This window comes from Physella acuta, unplaced genomic scaffold (assembly GCF_028476545.2).
Source record: "Physella acuta isolate Inbredline_101_S28 unplaced genomic scaffold, ASM2847654v3 ptg002201l, whole genome shotgun sequence".
In the NCBI taxonomy this organism is placed as follows: Eukaryota; Metazoa; Mollusca; class Gastropoda; family Physidae; genus Physella; species Physella acuta.
In genome coordinates this window covers 68,174-95,551 of record NW_026733701.1, presented here as the reverse complement: position 1 = coordinate 95,551, position 27,378 = coordinate 68,174, and the positions used below count along the sequence as shown (strand labels likewise).

General features: G+C 40.9%; 1 protein-coding gene across 5 annotated transcripts in view; it reads left to right on the top strand.

Annotated features, from left to right (window-relative positions):
• The first annotated feature begins 4,899 nt into the window (after nt 1-4,899).
• Nucleotides 4,900-27,378, top strand: part of LOC131932538 (leupaxin) — a 39,895-nt gene continuing 17,416 nt past the window's right edge. For all 5 annotated transcript variants that reach the window (XM_059289459.1, XM_059289458.1, XM_059289457.1 and 2 more), the window contains exons 1-3: nt 4,900-5,248; nt 24,456-24,970; nt 25,647-25,887. In XM_059289459.1, the coding sequence (XP_059145442.1) occupies nt 5,101-5,248; nt 24,456-24,970; nt 25,647-25,887 (904 nt within the window). In that variant the 5' untranslated portion in view covers nt 4,900-5,100. The remainder of the gene's footprint in view (nt 5,249-24,455; nt 24,971-25,646; nt 25,888-27,378) is intronic.

Sequence of the window (27,378 nt, the reverse complement as noted above, 5' to 3'; positions counted from 1 at the left end):
GTGATAACTCTAAATAAAATACCCAAAAAGACCGAGGCCATAGAGAGAGACAAAAACAATTAACACATACATTCACAATTTGCAATTTTAGATCTTCGCTAAAAAAAAAAAAATTAACACATAAATTTTACTATATCATCCATAGGTTATTTTACATTGTTGATTTCTGAAGACGGAATAATACAATAACTGGAGATCTAAATAAAACACTTCAGGGGATATTTGAGTATTCTGCTAAAACGGAGAGGAGTACGCTCCCTTTACTTTAAGTTATTGGTTTGTTCTGAAAACAGACGGGGTTGTTTATATCGAACTGAAGAATTGAGGGCGGGTGAGTGATATGACCAACGAACTATTCTACGTAACACATAATTCCTTGTAATTTGATTGTAATCAAAGGGAAATGAAAATGTAAATATAAAAAAAAAAAACTTAAATTACCGGTAGCTTCCCTTAAAATGTACGGAGTGGCCTAGCGATATAGAGCTATACTGCTAACCTGAGTTTGAATCCGGGTTGAAGTCAGTAGACTGTCTCTGAGTCTACCCAGCTCTGATTGGTACCTAACTCACGTAGGGGAAAGTACAGGCGGCTAGCTAGGCATAGTGCTGACCACACTATTTCTGCATATGCCGAGGCAAGAGAAACAGGTGAACTCTTCTTTACTTGCACCATAGATCGTCTGGTTTGAAAGTGAATTTAACTTTGCTGTTCCGTTAAACATTTTTAATTATTTTTTTTTGTTACTTAAGTTTTTATTCTGTTCTCAATGTCTCATTCTTTTTTTTTTTATTATTGGCTTGTAGCAAATCCTGTAACTGAGTTTTAAGCTACCCTCAATGAAGCAATTTAAAAAAAAAACTTTCTCTATAGATTCGTCTCCAGATGGTCATTAATAGATGGTCATTAAAATTTATATTAAAGATTACTTAAGTTAGTAATAAACAGGGAGATAACAAAGTTAAAAAATGCTTCAACATCTATTCTACGACAGTTTTCACGGTTGTTGTTTTTTTCTTGACCATCGACCATTGAATAAAAGTAGGCCAGTCAATTGTGTTTAAAACTTATTTATAAAATTTTATGTATATATATATATATATATATTTTTTTTTAAATGTTTAACGTTATCTCAACGCAAGAGCGGGTAAAAGTAATAAAAATAATAAATACCCGTCTACCAGCTCACATTTTCGTTAAGCTTGTTCCTTTACTAGCACGTGTAATTTGGTTAAGCTTTTATTAACACATACATTTTACTATATCATCCATAGGTTATTTTACATCGTTGATTTCTGAAGACGGAAAAAAATCTACAAGAACTGGAGATCTAAATAAAACACTTCAGTCCTAAAGAGGTGCTGTTTGTGGTCATAATGAAGCGAGTATCTGTTACAGATAATACACGAAAATGGTATTACAAAAAACAGCTATAAAATTTCTTGTACCAGCCATATTATTAAAAAAATATAAAAAATAGAACACATTTTCTTTGTTTATTAAAAGAAAGCATTTGTCCGTAATGAAATCTCTCACGTATTTTAGCAGTGTGATTGGAGGGTGTTGAGATGATATATAATATGCATCTCTATTTGTGTACCGTAATGTATACTGTAATACACATTCAGTCCGGGGATCGTACCGTGTTACACTCTTCTTTAAAATGTAGCTAACGCTCGACTTCTATTAGTACTATCTAAATGCAACTAATACTTCCACCCTACACGCTGCCACAAAGGTGTAGCGACCCCTACTGGCGCCCTGGAAAAAAATTTCAATTTGCCGCCCCCCCCCCCCCCCATCCACCCATTCATTTTTTATATTTATAATTCAAAACTGCAGCTAAAATGAGCTTTTATTTTTTTTCAACCCATTTAGAAACCCCTATGGTCGGCGCCCGGGGACGTATGTACCCCCTCCCCGCCCCCCCCCCCCCCCCCCCGTCGGTACGCATTTGCGCTACCATGATCAGCGCTAACACTATCTACATTTTAACTTTCTACATCTTTCCTCTCTAACTGCTGGCCCACGCATCAGTGGTCATCTGTCCGTCTCACGTGACCGGTCAGCTCCTGCAGTTCTATTGGTCTACAATATGCTCTGTTTCTGCTTTCTTCTGCTTGACCTCTATGACGTATAATTTGCGTCATCATACGCTGTCTACGCTTGTGTTGGTTTAAGGGCGTAGGCTCCGGGGAAAAAAACGGGGGAAAAAACGTTTTAATTACTAAGCCTTTTTTTTATTTATTTGGGTATTTATAAGTTAGGGTACTTAAAGGAAAATATTTGCATGGGCTCTACTGAAAATATGGTTGCCATAGCAACGGCGGCCATCTTTGAAAAATTACCTGTTGTGGAGCTCTAAATTTTCATAGAGTAACATATAAACCGCCCATATAATCATTGATCCTTCTTGTACTAACACTAATAGAGTCAGCTGGCTAGTTTTTGTAACAAAAAAAAAAGTTGAAATATTTTTTCACATTTTGTGGTGAAAAACCATTAAATTTAGCATTAATTTGGATGAAATTTCACCATATTAAATAAAAATAATTTCTAGAGTGTTTCCTGTTACAAACTCTAGCTAACTGACTCTATTAATGTTAGTACAAGAAGAATCAATGGTTATATAGCCGATATCTTTATGTTAGTTTATGAAATTTTACAACTCCATTAAATGATGTTTTTTTCAAGATGGCCGCCGTTGCCATAGCAACCACATTTTCAAAGAGTCCCTGATGCTTGCAAATATTTTCCTTTAAGTCCCCAACTTAGATATCCACAAATAAAATAATAAAACGTTTTATTAAGAATTTTTTTTTCTGGAGCCTACCCCATTAAATAAGATCAAGGATAGAGACGTAGCAGTAGAACAGCGATGTCAGATTGTAGAGCGAATGACTGTTAACCCCTTTAGCCTTTAGGTCATGACTCACAGTAAGGAAGTAGAGGCTGTAAGCATGAGATTAATCACTCTGTTCCTTCATATGCCGAGGTCCTGGTTCGAAAAGTGAAACTTTACCTTTTTTTTTTACTTTACAAACACTGAGTATTAATTTGCACTGATGATACGTAGTGCTTCGTACAGAGTGCTTAAAATATGCAGTGAACAAGTACAAAATACAAGCGTGACATTATTGTTATACGTTAATTTAATATGAAGAAATTGAAAGTTTTCAAGTTGTCGGCATTTGGCTGCTAAGAGCTTGATTTGCTTATATATTGATGTTAGTTCTTGAAAGAGTTTTTAGTTCAGTGTGGGTTAGACAATAGTGGTCATGCGATTCATTAATTTGTAATGGAGAAAATATGTCGGAATCATTTTGTCGGGTGCCCATATATTGGGAGCCTATTTGTCTGGAGTCAGTTTGTCGTGAGCCCATTTGTCGTAAGCCCATATGTCAGGAGACTATGTCGTGAGCCTATATATCGTAAGTCAATAAGACGGAACAAATATGTCGGGCCTTTTCGATGGGTCAATTTTGACTGGGTCGTTTTGTCCAGAGTTTCTTCCAGGCATCTCTTTCGGAGAAAGTCTATTCGTTCGGGGGGGGGGGGGGGGGGGGGGAAGGGTAGACTTTCTCCTATGCCTGGAATAAACAGTGCCTGTCGCCATAGCACCCGACTCTGGCGGTTTCGGTGTTCCGCGCAAAAGAAAGTTCATAAAGCATCAGCACTTCTAGCGACGGAACAATCGGAAGTTATATTATAACAATACAAACGTCTCCCACCGGATATTTAAGTGTGTTTCCCTGAATGTTACAAGCCCCCCCCCCCCCCCAACACACACACACACATTTCTTAGAAAAATATCTTTTAGAAACATGTTGACGAGTCTTAAAATACTATGCTTTAACAACACATATAAAACTGACCGTAAGTTAATGAGTGTCTCAAATTTATAGTTTCTGAAAGTTGATTTTGGAAGCTGTTTAATTTTTTTTTAAACTAGCCTCTGATAAAGGCGCAGTACCAGGGGGAACGGCCTCGAAAAACCCCAGAAATCCCCCCCCCTCCCTCCGCGACATAAACCCCCTAGATAATAACCCCCCCCCCCCCCCCCCCCGAGTCTGTCTCCCCCCCCCCCCTGAAATGAGTAGACCTACAAGAACATGATACACCAACTAACCACCTCTGCCCCCCCCCCACCCCCTCGCCACCCAAACATTTTGTGTTCACGGTCCCTTACCACCTGCTATAATTGAGTATAATGTCATTTCATTACTGGAAACAACAAATCTAAGGACAACCCCGAGGCTTTCGTTAATAAATTAAGAAAACCTATGAAGATAAAACGTTAAGCCTAAATTAGGAGAACGAAATATTATTATTCTCAGATGGGGGTGGATCAGAAAAGGAAACTCGAATTTGTGAATTTGAAATTTGTTCCTATAGTTAGGCCTACATTATTTAATTAACTGATAGATCTAGGCCGGCACATTAATATAAATAAGTACAACGTTTATTGATTTATTTTTTTTGCTGGTGGGAATATCTTTTCTTTTACACTAATACCATTAATTAGATAGAGCAATAAAAATAACAATTAATAAGAACAATAGGGCTGTGTCAGGGATTGTTCTTGATCCGGTAAGACTTGGGCTACTTGCACTTAGATCTGGTAGGCAACAGACAGAGAAAAGCTTTATGAATATAATGATATAATTGTAATATTGTTCGTAGCCTATCCTACAGCACGTACGTTTATTAAAAAGTCGGTTATTCGGATTATAATACGCTTTTAAAATCAACATCATTTTTTTTTTCAAGCATCTGCCTAAGGCCTAACGAAGGCTACAACTGACTACAAGTGTACACAAATTAAGTTGCGAAAAACAATTAAACTTCGTTGACTCTTCTCGTAATAAAATCAGAATTCTAAGAAGTTCTGACGTCACCAGAAGCTTGTTTGTAAAATGGCTTCCTGTTGCAAATCGTGAAGTAAACTTCTGTTCTTATTTCCGCTTATTCCTATACACTGTTATTAAGTGCTTTCGGAAGCCACTTATCAGTCTGACCTAAATTGTGGTTTATTCCTGCTCATGTTCGTACGCGAATGAAAATACATGCGACGGGAGTGTGTTCGCTAATGAGAAGTTGATGCAAAACGAGGCAGAGAAGGACGAAGAAATCGTCAACGACGTTGAGTCTCTGCAAAAGGTTGACGACGAAAGTCAGAAACATTTACCTTCAGAGATACCCGTTGAAGTTGAAACAGATTATACCAGAAGAGTAATGGAGGATCTAGGTAATGCATGTTAAATATTATTTAAATTATGATTAGACCAGTTTACTAGGCCAAAATTGAGCAAGCAAGTTAGCAAGATCATAGCATCAAGTCTGTCATCAAGATCATCAGAACTGATGAACAGTTACTGATGTTTAATTTAAAATTTAAAGTTAAATGATGTAGGCCTAATCTAGATCTAGAGTTTAGTTTGTAGAGTAGAATCGAGATTTAGATCTAGCTCTTTTACTTTTTGCTCTTGTTTGTTGATTAATTAGGTTTAAATTACTAGTGTCTAGTGTTTAGTAGGCCTAGGCCTAATATTAATTATAATTATTTAGGCCTAAGCTTTAATTTTTTAATCCTCGTAAAATGAAATACTTAGTCCTACTAAAATTTAGGCCTAATTAGTCACCTTTCTCTCACATTATTAGCTTCAGCCGATTTATCCTCATCTTTAAAAAAAAATCGTTGGTCATGGTCCTAGACTAATTTTTAAATTACTGATCTGAGAATTCAGTGAATAGGCTAATTCAGGGGTCGGCAACCTTTTGAAGCAGAAGAGCCAAAAGTTACAAGTTTCAAAATTTCCCTGGTTTTAAAGAGCCACTAACATTTTTTTATTTAAAATATTTTATTTTTTTATTAAGATTATTAGTATTTGCGCAAGGAGCTGGAGAGCCGCATCTTGATATCAAAAGAGCCACATGCGGCTCGCGAGCCGCAGGTTGCCGACCCCTGGGCTAATTTCATTCTTGTTGGTTCTAATTGCTATGCCTTCATCTTATGACACATCAGCTTTTTTATTATTTTACTTTACAAGACTAGCTAACTTGTAAAATAAATAGTAAACTACATGTAATAGTAGGCCTTTGTGTGTATGGAGTATGGTGACAAATAAGCTACTAGAATCTAGATCGGTAGGCTACAGTTAGTTAAATATGTAGGCTTACCTTCCTACCTGTTTTTTGTTAAACTGAATTAAAAGTTTAACTGTAGGCATAGTATCTAGAAAGTTTAGACCTTAGCCTATATGATTTCTTTTTAGAACTTAAACTTGACCACAGTTTACTTTAGAATTTACTCAGAGTTTGTTTATTGTAAACTAGGGTAAACATACTTGTGCTAATTATTCTTTTTATTAAAAAAAAACCAAACTAAGTTAGAACTAGATCTTGTGGTAATTCGTAGTTGGATGATGATGTTGTGGGATGAATTATTGATGATTAGGAAACAAATGCCAGAAATGATACTGATTGTGTTTTGTTTCAATAATACATGCACACTCATTTATGATGTTAGGTGGGGTTTTGTAGGTGGTTGAACCAGTAATGTTTTGTTGTATAAATATCAGGAAATACTACAACTTCATATATGTATTGGCACCTTGTTTATTATGTAGGCTTTGTAGCGCTCAACTGCTACTAAAATTAATGATCTCTAATGATTGCGTAAAAAAATTAAATTTTATGCTAACCTGATAGACTATTGTATTTGGATATTAAAATTATATTAGAAAATATGGTTTGTCTAAATGCAATAACTACAGTGGAGTTGTAAAGTATCCTTAAGTTGACCAAGTGTCAAAATACGGATTTATCTTTATCGTGTGTTATATATCTAAAAATAGTACTAATGGGGTATAGTTATCACTTCTTTTACCTCCTACGACTTGACAGGTGTCCCTTGCCTGCAAGATTAGATGTTTTTTTACAAGCTTTAAGACAATTAAATCTTTGCAGCAACCATAAAATTTTGTTGACTAGTCTTTTCCAATCCATGTTTGCTTTAGCCCAGCAACCCTGACTGTTTCTCTGATATTAAATTACCTTTGAGAGCTTTTCTAAATAAAACCCTGCGCAGCATCATGTGATCATTGTTCCATATTGATAGGGCATCATAATTTTGCATCTGATAGAATACTCTTATCAGTCAAATAAAGATTTCTCAAGTTACTTTTTGGTAAAAGTAAATATTTTTAGGATTAATATAAAATAATCTTTTAAAACCCAAGGTATCAAATTATTGTTTTGTATTATATTTACATCATTTTATAGTAACAATATCAAGGTGTTGACATTATTTGTGGCAACCTCTGCTATAATATATTCATTTCACTGATTCTGATGAAAGTAAAGTAAAATCTTATCAAATTAAGTTTTACTTTTAAATTTAAAAATTTTTAACAACTACAGTTCATATCTTGCTGTCTGTTGTGTTACTACATCTAATTGGGCCATCAGTTTGTGTAAGTTCTACAATATAAACAACAGTTGATTGGTTATTTTAGAATATCACCTTGATTTTAATTGCCAGTACAGTTATGTATTGAGTCATCTCATTGACAGTTTGGTTTTTTGTTTTAGATATTTTAATTGATTGATATAACATTTTAAAATGACTTGGTTTATCTACTACATGCTTAAAGAATAGATATATGATCAGTATTTAGCCATAATAAAAGGACAAAACATTAAATCTTGTGGGAGGGGGGGAGGAATACAAACTGACCCTGTGGCAAGTTGTATTGGGATTGAATTCAGCTAATACGAGTACCCAACATTAATTGGTGGAGAAGTAAAGCTGGCATAGCTTATTATTGTGGGCACACTCACATAGCTGGCTGAGTCAAAAGCTAGATTTGTCCTATGTATCCTTCCTGCTCTGTATATCCCTTTCTGCTCATTGTATTCAGTATTTCTCTCTTATATTTTGCTTAGTCTTGAAACTTTACTGTAACTACTTCAGTAAAAGGCTGCTTTGCTACATTTGATTTTAGCAAATTAGCTTGGGTCTTGGTAGATCAAATTAAACAAATTGTTACATTGATACTTTAGAGTAATTAAAACCCTATCAAACCACTTACATGTTTGATTCACTAATTGTAGATTGTAAGCACTTTGTATACACTTTCACACTAATATTAGTGTTCATGGATTACTTTGGTTAATTAACTGATTTTAAGCGCATTCTTACATTTTTTCATGAAAAATAATCGTTTTTTTCCCACTTATATTTGTATTTTATTGAAGTAGTAATAGTGAATCTGTAATCTCGTGTTGAGGAACGGCGTGGTTGACTTGAGTGGTAGAGTTCATGATTACTGTGTCTGATATGTACTTGTCTTAGTTCTCTCATTACATGATTAGGTTAGAGATACAGATCAGTTCTTCTTCATCTATTCCATAACAGTTGATCAGACTGAATGGGGTAGATTCATATCTTTATTATAACATTTTAATGGTATACCATTTAGCTATGCGGGGAGTGTGAATGAATGCAGCTGTCTTTTAACTTATTCCAGTCTCAGAGTAATTCCAGATTAAATAAACATTTCACAGACCATTATTTTATTTTTATGAACACATAATAATAATAGATTCTATCTCCCTGGTAAAATTGCAAAGAATGACATTTAGTGGGATAGAACTTTGACCCAATTTAAAAAAAAACAACACAATCCTTCCCATACACACTGGTACAGCTCAGTACAGATGTCTGTAAAAAAAATTATGTGATTAAGTGTTTAAATAGATATGTAGCTCCACTGACATTGTTTACATTCAAATATCTGTGGAATGATACAGTGGTGGTTGTAAAATCATGCTTTTGCAAACCATGTTTATAAACTTATAGAAGTCAACTTTCAGGATACTTTAAATGAGGATCACATGAATTATAGCTGTCTTGTAATACTTTTATAATGGTTACCATTTCTGTCTGGGTTCAGGTGTAGTTGGGGAGGGGGGGATCACTGTACTCAAGCCATCAATCACTTGACCAAGCAGCCATGACCTGTAAAGTCCCACTGTATCAATGTAGGCTACCTTTCTGTGTGTGGTGGTCAAACATGGTAGACATTGTCTATCTCAACAAGGCTGGCCTAGAAATAGCCAGAACACTTGTATGGGCTGTATACTTTTTCTGTATCAAAAAGGGAGGCTTAGAAATAGCCATAACTCTTGTTTGGGCTATTATAGCCTTTGTCTCAACAAGGCTAACCTATAAATAGCTGTAACACTTGTATGATCTGTAGACTTTGTCTGCACAGAGCAGGCCTAGATATAGCCATAACACTCTTATGAGCCCTTTGAGCTCTGACCTGTCTGTAGCCAGACATTTGACACAATCAGCTGTTTGTTTGTCCATCTTAATGTTACCTGTGTCTGAGCTGGTCTGTTTATCATCCACTAGACTCAGCTGTTTCAGGGTTTATGGCAGGCATCAGAAGTGTAGCATTTCATAGGAGGCTGCTTCAAGATACATACATTATACTGGTTGAAATATACTACCAATATAGTAATATATAGCCATAACCCAGTTGGTATATCTTTACAAAGCTCCCTGTTGGTATGTCTTTACATAGACTATTGTGGTATTTCTTTACAAAGACTTTATTTATTTCTTTACACAGACTATTTGTGGTATGTATCGTTAGGGTAAAACATCAATTGTAATACATATGAAACAGAACCCAGTTGGTATATCTTTACCTAAAGTTCATTTGATATGTCTCTACTTTACCCATTAGGTATGTCATTTCATGCCCCTCCCCATTGATCTGCTTTACCTGTTTGGTCTCAATACAAGCAATGCTAATGACAAATCTCATGTATAGTAGCTAGTGCTGACATTCAGACAAGACTAGCTGTACCACCAGTTCAGTGTGGTCTCTATACAAGCAATGGTATAACAAATCCCACCTGTAGTAGCTAGTGCCGACATTTAGACAAGACTAGCCATACCACCAGTTTAGTGCTGTCTATATACAAGCAATGGTACGACAAATCCCACCTGTAGTAGCTAGTGCTGAGATTCAGACAAGACTAGCCATACCACCAATCCAGCCCACCTAGACTGAAAGAATTCATGTCCTCACTTTACAACCTACCTCTATGTAGGCCACCTGTACGTTACGTCACCTATACGTCTGTCCTCTGTTATCTGGTGATTGAATCTGGAACTCATTTAGCGACTCATTTGCAGCCAAATATTTTTTAAAAGGCCTAGTGGATATATCTTTGTTAGATTGGAGTGGGGGTCGTGTTGGGTGTTGGTACCCCCCTTCTCTGTGGTGGTCCTCGCGTTATACCCCCCCCCCCCCTCAAAGCTACCGTATTGTAACCAGCTTAAGGTTGTGACAACCACCGCCGACTGGTTGCCGCACACAAATTAGCGTCGATCCTGTTGCTGTATTCATCAACTCAAGTGGCCCGGCCAGGATTCGAACCGGCCAGTCAATATGTCAATGTTTGACAAGGCGCGTCCTCATTGTAGCCGACTTCTCGAGTGCCATTCACCTTCTAGTGGCTAGACTGCGTCACATTCGTGCGTACAGTGTCTTCTCTGTTGTCCGCATACAGATCCGTCTCACGACTTACGGCATAGAAAAACACACACTTTGAAAAGGGACATAAAAACTGTACAACGTAACTGGTTTAGTAAATACAATAACAAGTCGACTCCATTCTGTAGTTATGTAGATTCTTAGTGTTTTTATCTTGCACAGTGAAATATATTACTAATGAAATTATTTTAGTAATACTATTGTATGTGGAGTTCTCATTTTACAAAAAGTGTAATACAATGTTTGAGCTAATTTTAACACACTGTGTACTTTCCTGTATTTTAGCTATTCTAATCGTGTCTTCGAACGAACCCCAGCAGTTTCATACAGACAATCACCGAACCCTTCATTTTAGTTCTATCATCCAAATTAACAAATTCCTATCGTGATTCGGGTGTGTCTTGACCTCCGCCGAACCCTCGAGGTTCTATCGAACACAGGCTAAGAACCACTGCTTCAACACAAATTATTTGTCAGCGTGTTATGTGCCATATGACCTGTTGATTCCGACAGCCGACTTTTATTTCTGGACTTGCTTCTATAGCTTTGTCCACTCAATAACAAACTACAAGACAGCAGTTGTTTTATTTTGGAGTTTCCTCTCCTAGGTGGGTTGCTGTCCCCAACTAACGAGCCTCATCTGCCCCGGGATTCTCACTCGGCATGTTGGGAGTTAACGCTCATACTCTCTTCCACCCGAGCACGCCGTCCCCACCCCACTTAATAGCCTGATGGTGTGACTACGGTACGAGATTCACCTGTTTGGGCGTTGTTATCATCGCAGTACACGTTTCTTTAGTTGGGACCCATATCGTACAAACTAAATTGGGCGTCTTGATGGAAACAAGCCTGAGACTATAGAGTCTAAAGGTGCTTCGGTAAAAAGAAAGTGATAGCCGTCACATTCATACCCGTTGTTTTCGTAATGTCTAGCATTTAAAGCGCGTATGTTTGGGTTGTGTTGTCGCTAGCCTACCATCGACGCTTTAATGTACCACTTGGTGGGCACTCCTTTTTTTTTACATGGATGCTCAACACGAGTCAAGAGGTATCTGTTCTACTGCTCAACTTTAGGCGGGCATACGCACAGCTAATTTTAATTAACAATTATTTTGATGCATTGCCCTTCACTGTATTTGGACCTCATACATCGTTGTGCCGTATGTTTACATTACGGAATTCCCCCCCCCCCTCACACACACAGATACGTAAATAGCTGAGGTGTTGTATATTCAGGTCAACCCATGTTGAGGCTCATGATCTACTCCACGCATTGTTTTCAAGAGACAATCGATGCTACAGGGTGGGCGCACTTTGTTTAGAATAGATTTCGACAGGTCACGGTACAAAGTCCGAACCTTTATTTTATTATTTGAGCAAAATTCTTAAGTCGAGGGTAATTAAGTTATCAACCTCCTATTTAAGCACGTGCTACATTACGTCACCTCTTAGGAATCCTAACCGGGAGCTGCAGATGGCGGCAACAACTAGGGTATCGTGAAGATAAGATGGACCGGTCGTTTTATGTTCACCAGAAAGATGGGGGACTTTGTAGTCACCATAAAAATGGGGGACTCTGTAGTCCATACTTGACGACTTACATATATACTACATTTCCAAATTAAAATATTGAAGTGATTTAAATCAAAGTAACTTATTAACAACGATATTCCAAGGGACGAATTAAATGTTATTGTTGTATTGTTTGTACTGAATTAATGTTGTCAACATTAGTTTTACCCCTATCTCTATAATTATCACTTTTTTATAGACAGTCATTGAGCACATTGCCATAATTCTGCTAGAAAAAATGTCCTAACCTATCTCACATGCTAAATTAGCGATTGTAGTTGTTGCATAGTTGCATTGGTCTCCTACCAAATACCAACCAGCCTGCCGCAGTATGTTTTGTCATTTAGCGACGAGATTATTCGTGGGGTACGGCGCGGGCATGTGTGCTGACACGGGAATTTCTATTGGGGGGTTCCAACCGTTTAAACTACACGTTTTATTGGCGCCGCCTACGCTGTGAAATACTCTCTCGTCTGCTGGGTTTGATCTCATCAGTTGGCTCTTGATAAACAGACATTTATGTGGATTATCTACCGCTGGTATGTGCACGTATACTACGTATTCTATTTGTTTCTGTTATTATCAACCTTTTTTTTTCTTCTATTACATTCAGTTTTGTCGTCATTGTGTTGTAGTTGTAGCGTAGTAAAATTTAAAGTACAGCATGTTTCACGTAGGGTGTGCGGATTTGTTTACATTTTCGTGCCGTGGGTATTTCCTTTTTACGACGGTTAATGTCAGGTTTCAGTGTGCTTGTGATAGGTGTGTTGGCTGACAAACTGGATATACGGGGTGGTGGTGTGTCACTCGGGGTGTAATGTCAGGTTTCGGTGTGCTTGTGATAGGTGTGTTGGCTGACAAACTGGATATACGGGGTGGTGGTGTGTCACTCGGGGTGTAATGTCAGGTTTCGGTGTGCTTGTGATAGGTGTGTTGGCTGACAAACTGGATGTACGGGGTGGTGGTGGTGGTGTGTCACTCGGGGTGTAATGTCAGGTTTCGGTGTGCTTGTGATAGGTGTGTTGGCTGACAAACTGGATGTACGGGGTGGTGGTGTGTCACTCGGGGTGTAATGTCAGGTTTCGGTGTGCTTGTGATAGGTGTGTTGGCTGACAAACTGGATATACGGGGTGGTGGTGTGTCACTCGGGGTGTAATGTCAGGTTTCGGTGTGCTTGTGATAGGTGTGTTGGCTGACAAACTGGATGTACGGGGTGGTGGTGTGTCACTCGGGGTGTAATGTCAGGTTTTGGTGTGCTTGTGATAGGTGTGTTGACAAACTGGATGTACGGGGTGGTGGTGTGTCACTCGGGGTGTAATGTCAGGTTTCGGTGTGCTTGTGATAGGTGTGTTGGCTGACACACTGGATGTACGGGGTGGTGGTGTGTCATTCGGGGTGTAATGTCAGGTCTCGGTGTGCTTGTGATAGGTGTGTTGGCTGACACACTGGATGTACGGGGTGGTGGTGTGTCACTCGGGGTGTAATGTCAGGTCTCGGTGTGCCTGGATGTACGGGGTGGTGGTGTGTCACTCGGGGTGTAATGTCAGGTTTCGGTGTGCTTGTGATAGGTGTGTTGGCTGACAAACTGGATGTACGGGGTGGTGGTGTGTCACTCGGGGTGTAATGTCAGGTTTTGGTGTGCTTGTGATAGGTGTGTTGACAAACTGGATGTACGGGGTGGTGGTGTGTCACTCGGGGTGTAATGTCAGGTTTCGGTGTGCTTGTGATAGGTGTGTTGGCTGACACACTGGATGTACGGGGTGGTGGTGTGTCATTCGGGGTGTAATGTCAGGTCTCGGTGTGCTTGTGATAGGTGTGTTGGCTGACACACTGGATGTACGGGGTGGTGGTGTGTCACTCGGGGTGTAATGTCAGGTTTCGGTGTGCTTGTGATAGGTGTGTTGGCTGACACACTGGATGTACGGGGTGGTGGTGTGTCATTCGGGGTGTAATGTCAGGTCTCGGTGTGCTTGTGATAGGTGTGTTGGCTGACACACTGGATGTACGGGGTGGTGGTGTGTCACTCGGGGTGTAATGTCAGGTTTCGGTGTGCTTGTGATAGGTGTGTTGGCTGACAAACTGGATGTACGGGGTGGTGGTGTGTCACTCGGGGTGTAATGTCAGGTTTCGGTGTGCTTGTGATAGGTGTGTTGGCTGACAAACTGGATGTACGGGGTGGTGGTGTGTCACTCGGGGTGTAATGTCAGGTTTCGGTGTGCTTGTGATAGGTGTGTTGGCTGACAAACTGGATGTACGGGGTGGTGGTGTGTCACTCGGGGTGTAATGTCAGGTTTCGGTGTGCTTGTGATAGGTGTGTTGGCTGACAAACTGGATGTACGGGGTGGTGGTGTGTCACTCGGGGTGTAATGTCAGGTTTTGGTGTTCTTGTGATAGGTGTGTTGGCTGACACACTGGATGTACGGGGTGGTGGTGTGTCATTCGGGGTGTAATGTCAGGTCTCGGTGTGCTTGTGATAGGTGTGTTGGCTGACACACTGGATGTACGGGGTGGTGGTGTGTCACTCGGGGTGTAATGTCAGGTCTCGGTGTGCCTGGATGTACGGGGTGGTGGTGTGTCACTCGGGGTGTAATGTCAGGTTTCGGTGTGCTTGTGATAGGTGTGTTGGCTGACAAACTGGATGTACGGGGTGGTGGTGTGTCACTCGGGGTGTAATGTCAGGTTTTGGTGTGCTTGTGATAGGTGTGTTGACAAACTGGATGTACGGGGTGGTGGTGTGTCACTCGGGGTGTAATGTCAGGTTTCGGTGTGCTTGTGATAGGTGTGTTGGCTGACACACTGGATGTACGGGGTGGTGGTGTGTCATTCGGGGTGTAATGTCAGGTCTCGGTGTGCTTGTGATAGGTGTGTTGGCTGACACACTGGATGTACGGGGTGGTGGTGTGTCACTCGGGGTGTAATGTCAGGTTTCGGTGTGCTTGTGATAGGTGTGTTGGCTGACACACTGGATGTACGGGGTGGTGGTGTGTCATTCGGGGTGTAATGTCAGGTCTCGGTGTGCTTGTGATAGGTGTGTTGGCTGACACACTGGATGTACGGGGTGGTGGTGTGTCACTCGGGGTGTAATGTCAGGTTTCGGTGTGCTTGTGATAGGTGTGTTGGCTGACAAACTGGATGTACGGGGTGGTGGTGTGTCACTCGGGGTGTAATGTCAGGTTTCGGTGTGCTTGTGATAGGTGTGTTGGCTGACAAACTGGATGTACGGGGTGGTGGTGTGTCACTCGGGGTGTAATGTCAGGTTTCGGTGTGCTTGTGATAGGTGTGTTGGCTGACAAACTGGATGTACGGGGTGGTGGTGTGTCACTCGGGGTGTAATGTCAGGTTTCGGTGTGCTTGTGATAGGTGTGTTGGCTGACAAACTGGATGTACGGGGTGGTGGTGTGTCACTCGGGGTGTAATGTCAGGTTTTGGTGTTCTTGTGATAGGTGTGTTGACAAACTGGATGTACGGGGTGGTGGTGTGTCAATCGGGGTGTAATGTCAGGTTTCGGTGTGCTTGTGATAGGTGTGTTGGCTGACACACTGGATGTACGGGGTGGTGGTGTGTCATTCGGGGTGTAATGTCAGGTCTCGGTGTGCTTGTGATAGGTGTGTTGGCTGACACACTGGATGTACGGGGTGGTGGTGTGTCACTCGGGGTGTAATGTCAGGTCTCGGTGTGCTTGTGATAGGTGTGTTGGCTGACACACTGGATGTACGGGGTGGTGGTGTGTCACTCGGGGTGTAATGAGAGGTCTCGGTGTGCCTGGATGTACGGGGTGGTGGTGTGTCACTCGGGGTGTAATGTCAGGTTTCGGTGTGCTTGTGATAGGTGTGTTGGCTGACAAACTGGATGTACGGGGTGGTGGTGTGTCACTCGGGGTGTAATGTCAGGTTTCGGTGTGCTTGTGACAGGTGTGTTGGCTGACAAACTGGATGTACGGGGTGGTGGTGTGTCACTCGGGGTGTGTCCTCAGTGATAACGTGTGTCATGGGTACCAGCTCCTATAGACATTGGGGGTTTATGGCGCATATGTTGCTCTCATTGAGTACCGGCTACTCATTTTCATATACTTGTGGGGTGACATAGACTTGATTAGGCAATGTTATGTTACATCTCGACATCAGTTCTGTTGCTACAACCTACAATGTTGGTTACAATATTAATTAATTTTTGGGGCTGTGACTAACATGATTAGTCAGTTGGTTACTTACATGTTTTTTAACCGATACGTAAATAAGTGCTGAGTAGCAACAGTAGAAATGTATTAGTTAAGGACTGATTGGATCTGGTAGTGTTTCTTTCAGTCATTTTTCTTTTTCTCGGGGTGGGATTGACGACGACGAGCACGTTACATTTTCGGGGGAGGGGGGGGGGCGACGACGACACTGGTAAAAGTAGGCCTATAGTCTTTAATCTTTTTATTTCGTTATGCGTTTTATGGAGGGGGGGGGTGTACTGTCTCCTCAGTGCCCCTCACAAATTGATGACTGAAAGAAAGTGATCTTATACATCTTGTTTAAATACCGTCTTCCACGAACATTACCCTATATCACTGACAGTTGAGAACATCAAGCTGTGTGTGAGAGGGTGTGCCATGACGTCATTACTCATGTGAGCTGTATACTGTGTACTCAACACTGAAGGCTTTTTTTATTTATAAATACGACCCTGGGCTATGTCTTGTTGGCACCTGTAAAAAATGTGGCGCATAGTTGGTAGTGTTGGTGGTTGCGTGGTGGTTGGCTGGCTGGTTTGATATATAGATACTAGAACTAGATTACAATTTTTTTCGTCTATCATTTGTTGTTATCCTATAACGCACAAGATGTACCATACTTAACTTCACTGTGGTTCACCTCTCTTGAGGCAAATTAATTCAAAAACAACCAACCATCACACAGTGCCTTAGATACATAAATCCTCCAATTACTACACACAACTGCAGGAGACACATGCGGGCTTTATGTGAAATTGGTCACTGTCATACATCACATCATAGTACACACCAGTCTGTTGCTTCTCCACATTCATGTGTCTAATGGTCACACAGCCGTCAGATGTAAACACCGTAGCCCATCCCAAAGCCAAGATTGCCCACACGATTAGATCAGATTGTTGCACATTTTTGTCATGCTCCGCTGATCTCGTATACATATGCCAAGCTACATTACTTAACGTCCTTTTGGCTACACTTGGTGACCCCCAACCACGATTGAACTGTTATGTAAGGGCAAAAGTTATCTAACTTGACTTATGACTTGGTTGTCTTGCGGATTCCATTATAAACGATGGCACACTGCATTAAGTCAGGATTGAGCTACTAATGGTTGGGCGCTTGTCTTGTTGCAATAGTTGTAGTGCGACTATCGAATATTGCATGGCTCTTATCCTTATATTTTCTGTATTTTAATTTTCTGTTATGTATTGTAAGGTGTGTGTAGCCTACTCCAAATATTCTGCTGGGCTGTTTCAGTTTAGCTTAGGGACACTTGTGTTAGCCAACAGCCTTATGTAGCAGTAGCGTAGCGAGGAGGGTGGGGGGGGGTAATATGTCCCCGGGCGCCGACCTTAGGGGGCGCCAAAATGGGTTGGGAGAATAAATTGAAAGGTTGAGGGGGGTGCAAATCAAAAGTTTGAGGGGGGGGGGGGTTGCAAATCAAAAGTTCGAGGGGGGGCGGGGGGGGGGGGGCGGCGCAAATGGAAATCTCGAGGGGGGGTGCAAATCGAAATGTTTGAAGGGGGGGGGGTGCAAATCGAAAAGTTTGTCACCGGGCGCAGGGAAGGGTCGCTACGCCTCTGTTATGTAGCGACCCTCGGTCAAAGACTGCTATTTAGCATTCATATAACATTAGCCTGCAGCTGTTGCACGCTCCATCTACCATCCTAAGGGCGTACTTTACACAAGCTATTCAGTTCTGTTAATTACTGACCAACAGCGTTCTCATGGCAATGAGACCCTTTAAATTACCATTTGTGGACGAATAACGTGGGTATGTGATATGGTATTGTTGGGTGGATAGGGGCATCAGATGATTCTGTGTGGGAGAGGGCCGTGAAGATGTGGGGTTGGGGTATCAGGAAGAACGGGGGGGGGGGGGGGGGGGTTGGTATGAGCTTTGTTTTGACGGCCGAGGAGAACGTGCCCAATTTTATTGATCCAAGCCCGGTGACTCACGCGAGCCTCGTACATGCTGGCTGTTACGGAACAAGTTTTGTTGTGTCTGCCCCCACCCCGTCCCCGCGCCCTGCACCCACCCCGTCCACGCACCCGTTTGTTTCTGCATGCTGTCAACGCAGCATTACTGCTGTTGTGTGGCTGCGGTTGGTTGAAAAATTGTTGGTGTACACTGTACACCATCAGCTGGAAGTGAGCACATCAGCATCGTGAGTGGGAAAGCAATAACTTCGTGAGTGAATTTTTTTTGCATCATTGGGTGCATGCAATCTCGTAAAGAATTACTTGCATCATTGTTGCATGCAATCTTCGTGAGGACCGTCGCATCGTCTTAACTATTGTAAGGTTAGTGCCTTCAATTCTCATTGAAAAGTTTGCTTTAGAGATACAGACCCAAGGTCATTTGTTGGTTTCTACATTATTATTTGATAAGTAAAAATAGCTTGTGTTTTTAAAAAATTCCATTAACATTAACTTGCTAGGCCAGCCGTTGGTTGAACTTTTCCTTGTTTGTGTGGAAAACATTCACATTTGTCACTTTATTTAATGGCTACAGGCTGCACCCAGTCAAAAAAAATGTCACAGATCCACCCTCCCCACCCAACCACTCAATAGTGGGCCAAAATTCCTGAGTGGAAAGTTCTGAATAAACTGCAACAGATAAACAGACTGTAGCAAGGCTCTTATCTACAATGATATTTATTTGTCGGTTTTTGGTGTCTTGTTAAACTGTCTTAATGGTTGTTTTATGTTCCGTACAGGTTTTTTTTTTCAAGATGTGAATTTTCTTTATCAAAATTTTACTTTTATTCTATCTAAAATTGTGTATTTTGTTGGTGACACAACTGGAATAATGGGTGTAATGATGACACCACTAAAGTGGTGGCTTACTGGTGACAGCATTAAAATAATAAGCCTCATGCCTGATGTAAACCAGGAAGCAGGAATTAGAATTGAACGTTATCCTGTAGTGCAGCCAGCACTTCTTTACAAACACTTGTTTCCTGTCACTTGGGCGTCTCGGGTTTAGCATGGGTTGGATGTGCATTATGTCGTGTGTTGAATGTCGTGTGTAGTATGACATGGGTTGTATGTGCACTTAGTGGTGTGCTATACGTCCAGCGTGTAGTATGACATGGGTTGTACTTGCGTTATGTAGTGTGTTGTACATACAACAGACTGTGTGCACTATATGGTATGCTATACTTCCAGTGTGTAGTATGACATGGGTTGTACGTGCGTTATGTAGTGTGTGGTACATACAGAGCGTGTGCATTATATGGTGTGCTATACGTCCAGCGTGTAGTATGACATGGGTTGTATGTGCGTTATGTAGTGTGTTGTACATACTGAGCGTGTGCATTATATGGTGTGCTATACTTCCAGTGTTTATTATGACATGGGTTGTATGTGCACAATATGGTGTGTGCTATACATCGAATGTGTAACGTATGTATGTGCCCTGTCATGTGCATATGTACACACTGGTTACAACTATGTGTTACACACTTGGCTGTCTGTTAAACACATTTACTTCGCTCTTGAAACAGTCTCAACCACAGCCCTTTGATTTTCTACGCGTTTAAAGTACGCATAGTTAAATAAAAGGCGGGGCAACTCTAAGACGTGTACATAATGTCACATAATTATCGTTCTTTGTTTGGTAAGAGGTTATGTTTAGAGTAAAGGGGAAGTATTAATTAGCTTGATGTGTAGTGGCATGCAGGACAAACCTATTAGTGAAGGAACGGCTGAGGCGGTGAAGATAATGCTCATCTACAAATATCGACCCCCCTCCCCGCCTATTATCCATTTTTATTTTTTCATGTTGTATAAGAAATACCAAATCTCACATTTCCTTCATCACCAATCTCTCACATAACACCTCGTTACTTATCAGTACCGTCATCTTATGTAAGAACACCCCCCCCCACCCCCTTCAAATTCTACTGTATCTAAACTAGTACACATCGAATAATTGTTTCGCTCGTCGCGTGCATTTGTACGTGAGTTGTTTACTTAACCAGGTCCGAAGTTTACACCCCCCCTCCTCCCTTTTGTTGCATGTAGAGCGCATGGATGTGTATTGTGCGTTGAACTGCGTTGTTGTATTTGTGAAGACCGTCACATGATCCCCACGGAAGGAACGTCCAAGTACCGGGCCTTGAGTCGAGTGCTATGTTCGACTCATCTGTCCACTTGGTCAGTTGCGAGTTTAACAGGTTTTAGATTCAGCTGTAAACTTGTCAGTTTGAAATATGTATGTATTCATTTGATTATTTTATCAAATATGGTTATTTCATTATATTTTTTATTTTTTTTTTATTTTTTTTTGTTGAATTCTTGGCGTTAGTTAAGATATGTTTTTTTTTTTTTTTTTTAAATTTTAAACCCTTAAACTTTTCTTCAATTCATGACGTGATTTGAATTGGTTTATCAAGTTTTTCTTTTTTTTTTTTGGTGCGTGCGTTTTTTGCCGCCTTGACGTCATGCACGCCCGTTTGTGAGCAGCTTTACCTGAAAATTTAGATTTTTCGCACGTTAATTAGCAATTAATTAGCGGGGGTAATTACCTGGAAATGTTTCTAAACATGCGCTCTTAACGACGAGTGAGTTATACGATTTACGGATGTTTTTTTTTTTCTTCTTTACTTTGCTGAAATTACGCACGCAATGTCTGAGGAATCAAAGTCTTATTCAGCGGAGGGGAGTGCTAATTGTTGTATCGTTGTGGTGTGTGTGAGTTTGTGTGTGTGTGTGTGTGAGTACGTGAGTGTGATGGCTGATTCGTGTAGCCACTCGCTATGTTCAGTCAGCATCAGCCAGCCTATGTGGCTTGCCCTATTGTTGTAGCGATTTGTGAGCCTGATTGCAGTGTCGTGTACTGTTAGGATTGTGTGATGGTCAGCTTCAGACTGCGCGCGTTTGTGGGTTTCCAGTCACGTGATCGGCATGAGCGCACCGTCAACTCGGCTCCCCCCTCCACTTCATAGGTCGTCCGAGCCCGATTAAAGCTAGTGGGATCCTATTCCCCCCCCCCCCCCCCCCCCTCCTCCATTGACTCCCACCTTCCCCATCCCTCGGGTAGTCTCTCAGCTAGTTCTCTCCCCCCTCCCACCTCCCCCATCCCTCGGGTAGTCTCACAGCTAGTTCTCTACCCCCCCCCCCTCCCCCAACTTTCGAGTAGTCCTACGCCCATTGACTCTCCGTCCCCTCCCAAAACCAGTCTCGTGCCGCCTAGACCCAGTTAAAGCTAAGTTGTCAGGGTTGATTCCGCGTCTCCCCCCTCATAGCTCCTTGACTCCCTCCCCTCCCAGGGCCAATTTAGACCCTCCCCCCCCCCCTCCCACAAGGACCAGTCCCAGGCCGTCTAGACCAGGGGGCCATCCCGTTGATTAGCTGCATGTACCAGATCAATACAGCTGACTCATGAAGCTTCAAGTGGCGCTACAAGGGTTCTCGCGACACTGAGCTGCCGTAACTCTGTTTACACGGCCATAAAATTGTATCTTCAATACAAATCTTCGTCTAGAGCTGGGTGGAGGGGGCTATAAATTACATTTATTAATTTAACCGGTCTATCTTTTACATATGAAATAAAAATCGATAGAGGTCCATAAGTTTCTTCTTTCCCTAAACGAAATATACTTTGCGACAAAAGACATGTTAGCAATCGAAAATAATTTATAATGAAACATCGCTGTTGGGTGGGTGCTTGTTGTCTCATAGATTTACATCAACTGTTACATTACTTATTCTTGTTTAACTGCCTTGCCTGTTTACTGTCCTCCTGAGCGTTGGTTAAGCTGTACACCTTCCTCGTGATAGGCCTCATTGCACACTGGTAACTGGTGCATCTTGATGTAGGCTACACACGCCCTACACATGAGTACACACATTATAAACCTTTTTGATCAGGTTATTAGTACACCTGTATTGTACACATTGTTATAGGTGTTTTACAACATGTCCACGTTCATTGTTGTTTTTTCTTGGATGGCTGGCAACACTAAATTGCATCAAAATAGGCAGGCTTGTATTTTAGAAGAGGTTGTTTTATTAGTTGATTTTGTTATAAACAAAAAGATTCACTAAATCTATATTCTTTTTTTTAATAATAACTTAAGTAGGCCTAAAGTTCACTTTCAATACAAAGTAAAATGTTAGTTATTATGTGTGTATGGTTGGGGAATGAGTTACACTTGGATCTATAGTGGAGGCAGCCAAGCATCATTTCTAGCTAGGCTATCATATCATGCTCACATACATGCAGTGCTGTGTTAATTTTTTAACATCCTGCAACTCATGTGAAAAAAATCTCTGTAAAAATATTGCAACATTCCTACCACCCCATCAATGTGTAATTTTTTTGTTGTCAGTAATTTTCTTCCCTGTGTGCTCACCCCTTCTCCCTCCTGTCTGATTTGTGCTCACTCTTAACCCTAGAACACAGCACACACACAGCTGACATCTGGAGTCTATGGACTTTGTACATTTGATGGCTAATTTTAACTGGTTGCCTATGGTTTGCCATGATATGGACTGATAGTTAACTGGTATAATTTGTTGTTTTCTAATTGATGCAGGAGTTATTGAAATGTGAATAGCTAGACATAGTTCAACATAGTGTTTGATATTAAGGCTATAGACTGGTTGTACTATGTTTCATCAAGTGAATCAATGTAGTTTATTACCAACAATTATTCTATTACATAGATAATTAGAGCAGAACTAAAAAAAATGAAAGTTATATTTCTTGGTTAAGGTGAAGTATTTGGGTCTTGTAGATAGGAATGGTGACGCAGAGTTAACCTGAATTACTGCCACTGTGTGAGAACATCTTTGTTGTCAGTATAACGTTAAGTCGCCTGGATTCAAACAAATTGAAATTTGTGCTCTACTGCTTGACCACATCACACTGCTTGTGTTATTTATGTGTTTCTTTGTCATGTCATGTTTGCCTGTCGTCCCTACTGGGACATAGGCCGCTGACAAGAGCTTTCCAGACGTCTCTGTCCAGGGCTAGTCTCTCCAACTGTCCCCAGGTGTATCCAATCTTCTTGATGTCTTCTTCCAGGTCACGTCTCCAGGTCTTTCTTGGTCTGCCTCTCTTCCTCCTGCCTTGTGGATTCCAGGTGAGGGCCTGTCTTGTTATGCTGGATACAGGCTTCCTGAGTGTGTGGCCAATCCATTTCCATTTTCTCTGGAGGATCTCTACTTCCACTGGCAGTTGATTTGTCCGTTGCCATAGAACATCATTTCTGATGGTTTTAGGCCAGCGAATTCGCAGGATCTTTCTGAGACATGCGTTTATAAATGATTGTATTTTCTTCTTATTTATAGCAGTTATTCTCCATGTCTCGGCTCCATAGAGTAAAACAGGTTTTACTAGTGTGTTGAAGATCCGGATTTTTATTCTAAGGGTTAAATCTCCCGAACCCCAAACATTTTTTAGTTGGTTGAAGACTGCTCTTGCCTTACCCGTCCTTATTTTTATGTCTGCTTCTGTCCCACCCTGCTTATCAACAATACTTCCAAGGTAGGTGAATCTATCCACTTCTTCTAGGGCTTCTTCTGCCAGTGTTATAGGGTTGTTGTTTGATGCATTGACTTTGAGAACTTTACTTTTCCCTCTGTGGATGTTCAGACCCAGGCTTGTAGAAAAATTTGCAACCCTGTTGGTTTTATCCTGCATTTGCTGTTGTGTGTGAGAAAGGAGGGCCAGGTCGTCAGCAAAGTCCAGGTCATCCAGCTGGCTCCACAATGTCCACTGTATACCGTTTCACGTTTTCTCTGTTGACATCTTCATAACCCAGTCTATGGCCAGTAGGAACAGGAATGGTGAAAGTAGGCAACCCTGCCTTACTCCGGTCCGTACTGGGAAGGCCTCTGTAGTCTGTTGGCCATGCACTACTCTACATTTGAGACCTTCATATGAAGACATAATAATGTTGACTATTTTCTGTGGCACCCCGTAGTGTCTCAACAATTTCCACATTGACTGCCTATCCAGGCTATCAAAATCTGGACCAGAGAATGTTACTTCTGATGTCCATTATTATCCCACACCCCTGCATGTTTACTGTTCTCTCCATGTGTATGCCACTCAGTGTTACATTTTCTTCTCCCCACAGATGCCCTACTAGCAAACCTACAGAGTACGACTGCCAGCATCTCCTCGTACCAGCTCAACCAGCCCCCACAGCAGCAGTATTACCCTGGGCCGTCCAGTACCAACTACGTCCAGCAGTATGACCAGTATGATGACCAAGGGTACCCACCCCCAGCCAGTATAAACCCCCAGCAGAGAACCCGGCAGCAACAGGTGGACTATAATTTCTCTAGTGGACATTCCAGTTACGACAGGGACCAGGGCTTAAGGCAGGGATCACAACAGTATCAGGGGACACCGCAATACCCAGGGGCACAACAGTTTCAGGGGACACCACAATACCCAGGGGCTCAGCAGTACCAGGGACCACAGTACCAGGACAATCGGTTTCAAGCCCCCCAGGGTAATGGTGTTGTGACTGTGAGGAGACGGAGCTACAATTCTAGTGACGAACACTCGGGAGGGTCCACGCCCCCTCCTCTCCCACCACCTCCTCCCTCAGAGTTACTCGACAGTTTAGCCTACCCAAGAGAAGAGGTAAGAATCTAAACACCTGTACGCTTCTATTCCTGCTGGTATCTTATTGAGGGTTTCTTATCATAGCTTTTGTTCTTGTCCATCAATGCAGGTATTACTTTCCCAAGAAATGAAATTTTGTTTGCAATAAAAAAAATGGTAAAATATTAGGTTTATGCATTTTAAACTTGTTAGTCATTGTTGAATTTTAAAATTGGGTTTTTGTTTCTGTTGCGTTTTATTTTGTTTGTTTAATCATTGTTTCTGATTTAAAAAAAAAAATAATAATATTTAGTTTCCCTTGTAGTTATACGTAGCCAAGATATTTTTGTCTAAATATAACATTTAGATAAAATGTCCTTGCTACATGTGATACTAATTATTAGTTATGCATAGTTAAAAAAAATATTAAAGTAGTCTTCTATATATTTTTTAAAGTTCACTATTGTCAAAATGTATTACAGACATTTAGTCACACTTAAAATAATCAAATATAACTGCAAACTTGTTATATTTATTTTTAGTATATAATGGTAAAAGAAAGTAATTAAATATTTAGATTTAATCATGTTTCATTATATTGTTTTTGTTGAGTTTTCTGTTTAAGTATCAGAATAGTTTGTTTTTTCTCTTGTTGCATTATTCAATTTTATTTTGTTTGTAAACTTAAGCCAGACACCTTTACTCTTGTCCACAGCATCCAATCTACGAGCAGCAAACCTTTGTTGTAAGGGAAGCAACTCCTTCCTCTGTAAGGGAAACAACACCTTCCTCTGTCTCAGACAGCAGTGACCAAATCATCCAACAGAGGGCCCAGGTGAAGGGGAGAGGGGAGAGAATGTCCGCCCTGAGCAACAACCTGTCCGAGCTGGACCAGCTCCTGCAGGACCTCAACTCTGCCCAGTTCATGGCCGAGGTTGACCGCAAGAGCAGCAACAGTAAGTTGGTTCCTTTTGTTGGGGGAGGGTGGGGAAGCAAGGGGAAGCTGTTGTCTTCTGTTGTGTGTGTACTGGTTGCAGCTTGCCACTAACATGCATAATGTAGGAAGGTAATAGTGGTAGACTGTGTCAGGTTTAATGTCCATGGAAATGGATACAGAATGTAAAATGATATAAGAATAAAACACTTCTACTGAAGAAATGGGCAAACCAATCGTCCTAGAGGTAGCAATGTAGACTAATTTTAACATTGGTTTATAAAGTTGGTGACTGAGCCAAATTAAAAAAAAAACCTAATAGGCTTCATTAAACCATTTTTTTGTTATTGTTTTATATCAATAGACATTGAGCCAAATAAGAAGTAATAGATTTTTTTTATTAAGACTCATTTTGTTCCTTTACAACATTAGATATTTGAACCAAATTAAATACAATATGGTTTATTCTAGTTCACACTAACCTTATTTAAAACAATTTCTTTTTGTTTGATGATTCTCTATATTAGTCCTACATATTTTTGTTTGGTGAATCTGTATATTTGTGATGGGTTTGAAGAGAGGTTTAATACAGTATGCATGGTTTCTTATGATTCATCTCTTGCAAGTTTCATACTAATAGGTAGTTAATCTGTTAGATCTGTGAAATATGTAGTCATTTAATATAGTTGAGTTAGGTGGACATTACTTGAATATATCAGTCAACATCAATATCATAATACCGTTTCTAAACCTAGCTAGCACAATGGCTAGTTCCTTCTCTAAACCTAGCCAGCTATATGACTAGTTTCTTCTCCAAATCTAGCAAGCTATTTGAATGATGTATTATGTTCTCCAAACCTAGCTAGCAACATGACCAGTAGCTTCTCAAAAAATAACTAGCTATATGAATGATGTATTACGTTATCCAAATCAGTAGCTTCTCTAAATCCAGCTAGCACCATGTTATACCTTCTCTAAACCTAGCTAGCATTATGACGTGTTACTCCTCTAAACCTAGCTAGCACTAAACCTATTTGTGTAGAACAAGACTACCCTTGTCTAACCCACTAAGACGTGCTAGCCAGATGTACACCGTATACTACTTCCGTTACTTCCGGTTTCTGTTTTAACTGGAGCGCTCGGTGGGTTTGTGACAGGTGAGTCACGGGTGTGAAGACGTTATCAGCTGACGGTGGCGTCTTGATTCATTGGCGCAGTCTTTCTTACACCATTTTTTTACGTCTAGTCCAAACTGATACAGTACTGTAAGCTTTTAAAAAATGTGATAGTTTGTCACCAAACCAAGAATGTTTCATGGAAGTATTTAAAAGAGCGAGGTCAAGAGATTGACGTGTAGTTTACCCTTGTTGTAAACTATATGTAGTGAACGTCGGTGGAGGGAAGGCTGTCCATTTGGTGCTGTTCCCCGTGTTAAGCCAAGTTTAGTTTTATCTCTGTGGAATGCCAGATAACCTTGTTAGAGGGTTGTCTTCATTCAGTAATGTACGAGACA